This window comes from Triticum aestivum, chromosome 5D (genome assembly GCF_018294505.1).
Source record: "Triticum aestivum cultivar Chinese Spring chromosome 5D, IWGSC CS RefSeq v2.1, whole genome shotgun sequence".
Taxonomy (NCBI): Eukaryota; Viridiplantae; Streptophyta; class Magnoliopsida; order Poales; family Poaceae; genus Triticum; species Triticum aestivum.
In genome coordinates, this window is record NC_057808.1 from 40328962 (window position 1) to 40337524 (window position 8563).

General features: G+C 42.6%; 1 protein-coding gene across 1 annotated transcript; it reads left to right on the forward strand.

Annotated features, from left to right (window-relative positions):
- The first annotated feature begins 316 nt into the window (after window positions 1-316).
- LOC123124206 (zinc finger protein 2) lies at window positions 317-1151 on the forward strand. Its single transcript, XM_044544868.1, has one exon. The coding sequence runs from the start codon at window positions 456-458 to the stop codon at window positions 951-953; it is 498 nt and encodes a 165-aa protein (XP_044400803.1). The 5' UTR covers window positions 317-455; the 3' UTR covers window positions 954-1151.
- The last annotated feature ends 7412 nt before the right edge of the window (window positions 1152-8563 follow it).

Consider the following 8563-nt stretch of genomic DNA (forward strand, 5'->3'; position numbering starts at 1 on the left):
TGTAGTCAATTATATGAAACCATAACCCATTTTTTTCGTAGATAAGGATGGCCATATTCCAAAAGCTACAACAACAAACACATAGAGTACATGATATTGATCACTAGTACTAGGTACCAACTATATATGTGATCTCTGTAGCAATTATGTTGTTCAGTTCCTTGCCCAGTTCCTTCAGGGTGAGGGCAGCAGTAGTAGGCACCCAACTTGGATGTCGTCTTCCTCCGCAGCTACAGCCATGGTGACCCACCCTGGCAATAATGCAGCTCTCCCAGATTTAGGACGTGGTCCGCTTCCCTTTTATGCCCCGTCCTATAAACACACACACACACACCCAAGCAGAGCTCACCACACCAGCAGCTACCTAGTAGTAGTAAAGGCTTGATTTACAGAATTGGCACCAAGAGAGCCAGAGTCTGAATCAAAAGCATTCGATCTCCTTTGATCTCTAAAGAATGGCGGCTCCACCACCTTCCACCTTCATCGACGACGACGAAGATATGGACGCCGTCGACCTGTCGCTGACACTCGCCCACACGCCGTGGCCGGCGTCACCGTCGTCTCCTCCGGCTGCTTCATCAGGTGGTGGCAATGGCAGTGGCAGTGACAACGGTGGTCGTGGTGGCGTGAGGCTGTTCCCCTGCCTGTTCTGCAACAAGAAGTTCCTCAAGTCGCAGGCGCTAGGGGGACACCAGAACGCACACAAGAAGGAGAGGAACATCGGCTGGAACGCGCACCTCTACACCACCCCCATCAACACCAACTCAGCCGCTGATGCCATGCCCAGTAACCACCAGACGATGTACCCCATCCAGGTCTCGCACTCCTGCCAGCACCAGGGGTACCCCCACCTCGCCGACGGCGGCTCGCCGGGGGGCAGCTGGTGGCGCGACCAGGACGGCGACAAGAAGCAGCAACAGCCGAGGAAGGTCGACCTTAACCTCAAGCTCTAGCTACCTAGTTCTGTTATTTTCCTTTTTATTATTATATTATTTTCCCCTCCCTCTTTTTTTAGTCGATGTTTTCCTCTCTTTCTCTTCTCCCTTTTTAGTAGGTGTGGGTGGGTACTTGGTTAATGAGTGTCCCTTGTGCTGATTGTACCGATCGAGCGTGCAATTGATGATAATAAACAAGTAGTTGTTCGATTGTTTGGGACAAGAATCAGAAATATTGCACATTCTGTAAATTAACATCTACACATAATCTTGCTGTTAAAAAAACATCTATACATAATCTGGTCAGCTGGTGTGCTGTGTGTGGACTGTGGACGTCTATGTCGTGTTGTTTTGAGCTTCTCCAAAGTTCTAAAAAAAAGTATACTGATGATTTTATTTTTAACATAATTAGTGTAATGTCACCGCAAGTAATTAATTGAAAAAAGTCTTCGAAATGTTTCTTTTTCTGAACAATCACTAGGGAGAAAGGATCCCCACCTGAATGCATTACTCAAAGGTGATCATGGATGACAGAGTTACATGTTTGCGCTAGAATGCGAGGAGAGGTATTGCCGTCATGGCATGGTTGTGCTAGAACGTGAAGAGAGGTATTGCCGTCATGACATGGTTGCGAGCTTTTTACAAGGATTCTTAAATAAATATGTCCAAAGGTAGAAATCAGCAATAATCTTCCTAATGATAAGAGGCTGAAGAGTGAGTGTTGTGCCGGAAAACCTGAACATTCCTAGAATCCCAAATTTTTCATAAAATGGAAAGAGCAACCGAGGGCCATAGGTCGTTGTCGAGGCCATTTAGTGTTGGGGCAAATGATTGTACAATTTGTGTTTCGCAAGAGAAACAACAGCCCATCTATTGCTAGCTAAGCATTTGTGTTTTCTCTATTCCTTCCAATGCATAGCTGATTAATAGCTACTGCACATAATTGTCAAAACATTTTAACCAATTAACTCCAAATTAAGCCAATTGCTCAAGAACCTTTTTAACATTGATCTAAATTATACTGTAAATTTCTTATTTGCTCGAGTTTTGAATCTATTGTTAAAATGTAATTTAAGGTGGCTAAAATGTTAAATAAAAGCTTGTTAATTACAGTATCTGAATTTTAAGTACTCCCTCTGTTCATTTTTATAAGACCTTGAAGACATTTCAGACAATGTACAAAACAGTCTGTTTTGAGTTGTCTGAAATGACTTACAAAAATGAACGGTGGGAGTATCAAAATTGTGCAACATGCATCTCTCAAGTAGTCAATTGTGAGTTAAGATGTGCCAAGCATGAATTTCTTTTCCCCCAATATCTAAGAGAATACTTATTATTTATTTTGAATTATCGGGAATGTGGCACCGAGTGGCGTCCTAATCAACTGAGGCATGAATCTAACAAGTGGGTCCAAGCTGTCAGAATGCGCAACAAATCTTGTCGGTTGTTTTTCAACAAGATTTGTTGTTAAACAGGGTAAATGGAGTAGAATATTGCACAAAACCCCCGCAAAAAAAACTGGGACACCAGCAATAATTTACTCTTGTTTTTCTAGCGCATGCTTGCGTTAATTTTTCCAGTTCACTGCGCTACACACAGTGACTTGTCATCTAATTGCTACACGAGATATAGATCCGAGATCGACATGTAGGGTCTATGTGGATGGAGATCGATCGGCCGCGTTAATCTTGTGCGTGACGCTAATGGATCCCATCAATTAGTTGGGCTACTTTTTGGTGCGCACCAATAATAGGTGTCATGGTGTTCGTCTCACATGCTTATAGCATAATAACTTTTTCTAAAAAGGGCACACTGCATCCAGTGCTGATTACATGATATATACCCACAATTTGTTTCAAAAAGAGTCCCGCAAAAAAATTTGTTTCAAAAAAAAATATAAACCCACACCCACAAAAGAAACTTGGGGTCCTAAAATAAAACATGGGTTAATTTGATACATGCCAATTTTGCATGAAAGACATATACCGAAGTAGCCCTTTTCACCTTTGTCAAATCATTTGGGCCGGGATGCTAGGTTTTACTTATATTGCCCGGACTTTCTTTTACATGTTTCCAAAAACAATAAAATGGAGTGTGTATTATCCTTTTTTTAAACAAGCTTTCTTCCCGCTTTATATATGTAAAGACCATCACATCCATACAACTGAAGATCCAAGTAGGAAAGAATGAAATAAATAGTTCTGTCAGGGCAACGACACAATACGTTTCCAAAAGCTAAAAGTAAATCGGTATAAGAGGCATCAATGGAGGAGTCCATCATGCCTCCTAGCCAATACCTTTCCCACCACTACTTGCAAAAATGCCAAAATTTTGAACACAGAGTCAGAAACACACCACAAAAAACCCTCCTGATAGCCATCTCGTTACGCATAGTCCAAAGGATCCAGGCCATCATTGCCAACACCAACCATAAGAGGTGCCTTCTCCTACTGAAGGAAATATGCCCTAGAGGCAATAATAAAGTTATTATTTATTTCTTTATATCATGATAAATGTTTATTATTCATGCTAGAATTATATTAACCGGAAACTTAGTACATGTGTGAATACATCGACAAAAACAGAGTGTCCCTAGTATGCCTCTACTTGACTAGCTCGTTGATCAAAGATAGTTATGTTTCCTGACCATAGATATGTGTTGTTGATAACCCACAAGTATAGGGGATGGCAACAGTTTTTGAGGGTAGAGTATTCAACCCAAATTTATTGATTCGACACAAGGGGAGCCAAAGAATATTCTCAAGTATTAGCAGTTGAGTTGTCAATTCAACCACACCTGGAAAACTTAATATCTGCAGTAAAGTATTTAGTAGCAAAGTAGTATGGAAGTAACGGTAGCGGTGGCAAAGGTAACAGTAGCAGTTTTGTAGTAATTGTAACAGTGGCAACGGAAAAGTAACTAAGCAAAGATCAATATGTGAAACGCTCGTAGGCATTGGATCAGTGATGGATAATTATGTCGGATGTGATTCCTCATGCAACGGTTATAACATAGGATGACACAGAACTAGCTCCAGTTCATCAATGTAATGTAGGCATGTATTCCGAATATAGTCATACGTGCTTATGGAAAAGAACTTGCATGACATCTTTTGTCCTACCCTCCCGTGGTAGCGGGGTCCTATTGGAAACTAAGGGATATTAAGGCCTCCTTTTAATAGAGTACCGGACCAAAGCATTAACACTTAGAGAATACATGAACTCCTCAAACTACGGTCATCACCGGGAGTGGTCCCGATTATTGTCACTTCGGGGTTGCCGGATCATAAAACATAGTAGGTGACTAATGACTTGCAAGATAGGATCAACAACTCACATATATTCTTGAAAACATAATAGGTTTAGATCTGAACTCATGGCACTCGGGCCCTAGTGACAAGCATTAAGCATAGCAAAGTCATAGGAACATCAATCTCAGAACATAGTGGATACTAGGGATCAAACCCAAAACTAACTCGATTACATGGTAAATCTCATCCAACCCATCACCGTCCAGCAAGCCTACGATGGAATTACTCACGCACGGTGGTGAGCATCATGAAATTGATGATGGAGGATGGTTGATGATGACGACGGCGATGGATTCCCCTCTCCGGAGCCCCGATCGGACTCCAGATCAGCCCTCCCAAGAGAGATTAGGGCTTGGCGGCGGCTCCGTATAGTAAAACGCGATGAATCCTTCTCTCTGATATTTTTCTCCCCGAACGTGAATATATATACTTGGAGTTGAGGTCGGTGGAGCCTCAGGGGGCCCACGAGGCAGGGGGCGCGCCGTCCACCCTCGTTGAAAGGGTGTGGACCCCCTGATGCTGATTCTTTCGCCAGTATCTTTTATATATTCCAAAAATATTCTCCGTGAAGTTTCAGGTCATTCCAAGAACTTTTATTTCTGCACAAAAATAACACCATGGCAATTCTGCTGAAAAAAGTGTCAGTCCGGGTTAGTTTCATTCAAATCATGCAAGTTAGAGTCCAAAACAAGGGCAAAAGTGTTTGGAAAAGTACATACGATGGAGACGTATCAGTTGTCATTTGCTGAACGGGATCACATCATTAGAGAATGATGTGATGTACAAGACCCATCCGTTAGCTTAGCATAATGATCATTTAGTTTTATTGCTATTGCTTTCTTCAAGACTTATACATGTTCCTCTAACTATGAGATTATGCAACTCCCCAATACCGGAGGAACATCTTGTGTGCTATCAAACGTCACAACGTAACTGGGTGATTATAAAGATGCTCTACAGGTGTCTCTGAAGGTGTTTGTTGGGTTGGCATAGATCAAGATTAGGATTTGTCGCTCCGTATATCGGAGAGGTATCTCTGGGCCATCTCGGTAATGCACATCACTATAAGCCTTGCAAGCAATGTGACTAATGAGTTAGTTGCGGGATGATGCATTACGGAACGATTAAAGAGACTTGCCGGTAACGAGATTGAACTAGGTATGATGATACCGACGATCGAATCTCGAGCAAGTAACATAGCGATGACAAATGAAATGACGTATGTTGTTATGCGGTTTGACCGATAAAGATCTTCTTAGAATATGTAGGAGCCAATACGAGCATCCAGGTTCCGCTATTGGTTATTGACCGGAGATGTGTCTCGGTCATGTCTGCATAGTTCTCGAACCCGTAGGGTCTGCACGCTTAACGTTCGATGACAATTTGTATTGTGAGTTATGTGTTTTGGTGACCGAAGTTTGTTCGGAGTCCTGGATGAGATCACGGACATGACGAGGAGTCTCGAAATAGTCGAGGTAAAGATTCATATATTGGAAGGTAATGTTCGGACATCGAAATGGTTTCGAGTGGTTCTACTAAAAATTCTGATCCGTTGAAGACTCCATGATGTCTGCCCCAGCTTCATCAATCCATTCGTCTTCACTTGGTTCCGAGTCGGTGTCGTCGATGATGATGTAGTTATCCGGACAAGTGCATTCGTCGACTTCTGCTTTAGGCACTGGATTTCCCACGAATGCTCCAATCTTATTCTCCAGGTCGTCAATCTTCCCTACTAGTGCATTGATTTCCACCAAATAATCTTTGCGTGTAGCCTTGAGTTCTTCTTGGAGTTCCTTGATCTTCGTGAATGCCTTCTTCAGTTCTTCCTTGTCCGTGCACATCTGGTTCTCCTGGCGTCAAATATGTTGGTTCTGCTCCTGGATGAAAGCTGCAATTGATCCATCCTTCTTGGTCTTGATCATCTCCCATTGCACGTCTCGACGTCCACAAATTTGATAAATTGTATCCTTAAGCTCCTGGTGATAGACTTCTCCAATGCGTCCCATGGCGATATGTGCGGCCATGCTCTTCCCTAAACTCCAAGTGGGTGCTTCGAAAACCAATCTCATAGCACTAAACATCCTTCCTGGAATGATAACTTGAATCTTCCAGCTCTCCTCTTCAGGTAATGTGGCGTTGTAGGTTCCGGTGATGCTTGGTATTCCTATGTTCAAGTACTTGGTGACTTCCTTCAAGTGTCGTCCAAACGGCGTATCTTCATCTGGTTGCATGAACTTGCTCCTTGCATTCGCCATTCCTAAAAGAGTAGAAAGTGGAGAGGGGTCAGAAATGAGAAGAGAGAAGTTTTCTAGGGCTTAAGCTTAGTGGTCGTGTCCTATAGTCAGCGTGTGCTCTGATACCAACTTTGTAGCGACCAGACCTCAAATGGTCTGTGCTGCTGTGCACCAGTGTCATCCCTGGATCAGTAATGCTGACACGCACAGTACAAATGGAGGATTTATAACAGAGTAGCAATCACACACTTATTACATCGAATATCTCCGAAGAGATTAAGTATGAATAACATGGCTTAAGGCCATCTAATAACGATAACAGCGGAAGACTTGGAAGATAAGTGAGTCCATCAACTCCAGCGGCATCACTGAGTATAAGACCACGACCTAAGGCACCTTACTCGTCGTCTGAAAAGTCTGCAACATGAAACGTTGCAGCCCGAAAACGGGTCAGCACATAGAATATGCTGGCAAAGTAACACATAGAGAGCAATGAACAATAGTAATGCTATACTATATGCATATATGGCTGGTGGAAAGGCTCTATGGTTACAGTTTTGCGAAAAGCCAATTTTATCCTACTTCAAAGGAATAAATTTTATTTAACTATCATGGTGGTTGAAACATTGAGAAGGTACCTCCAACTCAATCCCAATTAAGTATCATCATTAACCCAACAAAATTAATTATAAGTATCACGGTGATGAGATTCAAATGATAATCCAGATACTAGATACTCAAGTTGTCCATAACCGGGGACACGGCTAATCATGATCAGTTTGTACACTCTGCAGAGGTTTGTGCACTTTTCCCCACAAGACTCGATCGCCTCCGCTTGATTCTCGCACTTCATGATGTTTGGGAAACGGATGACCGAGACACAGTCTTTCAGAAACAATCACTCTCTACTCTGGATGGACCGTTACACCTACTTTCCCCTACATCTGCTAGTCCACCTCTTCAAGAGATCCTGTAACCTACTCAGCTATGCTAGAGCCCATAATAGCTTGTGGCTGCACACGGAAGTTTCTAGCATGAATAATCTTATGATCCCTTTGAGCCTGGGTGGCGGACCTTATACATACAAACAACACTGGGTTCTCCAGGTGCCTCAATCCACCCAGATGTGAGTTTTAGTTGCCACCTTAAGTTGAACCATTATTAACAATCTCACATCTGTCATGAATATCTCTCAAACCCAATCCACGTCTACGCATAGCATGGCATTGATAAAAAGCAACGTAGAAGTAACTCCCAAGGGTTTGATAAAATAAAACAGGTAATAGGTACTACCTCAACTACTTCCCAATACCCACAGTTTAATTAGATCCTAATCATGCAAGTGTTTGAGGAAAACAGATCTAATGCAATAAAACTGGGTATGAACGGGGTATGATCAAAGTGTTACTTGCCTTGCTGATGATCCGCAAAACCTAGCGATTCGAAGTAACAAGCGGCACACTCCGGGTACTCTATCGCAAACAAACAAGCATACAATCAGTACTCATCTAATGCACAGGTAAAACTCGAATGAAAGATCCAACCAGAAAGTTCAACTTAAGAACTCCGGTTTGCAAAAAGAATCAACTCGAAAGAAGCAACGAAAGTCAAACGGCGAAAGAAAGAAACTTCGTTTGCTAATCTGGATCTAGGTCAAATTTTACTGTAGCAAAAACTTGTTTGAGTAGGTTAAACGAAAAGAGAATTTCGAGACGAAACTCTAGGCGCTTGAATCACCTGATTCTGATAAACGAGCGAGAAGTTAAACAGATTCGAAAATTCGATCAGAAATCGAATCTGAGAAAATAACGAGAAAATCCGACGAAAAAGAAAAACGGACGAACGGTTAAATAACGGACGTTCGTTAACAGAGAAAAACCGACGAGCGCGTTCGTTAAAACGAACGGTTCGGTGAACGCTCGCGAAATAAGAAAACCGAAAAAAACCGATCTAGGGTTTTTTTTAAACAAAAGGTTTTTTTACAGAAAACTGGTCAACAACGAAGACGGCCGGCGACAGTACCTCGACGGGGCTCCGGCGAGGCTCCGGCGGCGAGGGGCTCGGGCGCGAGGGGCGGCGGCTC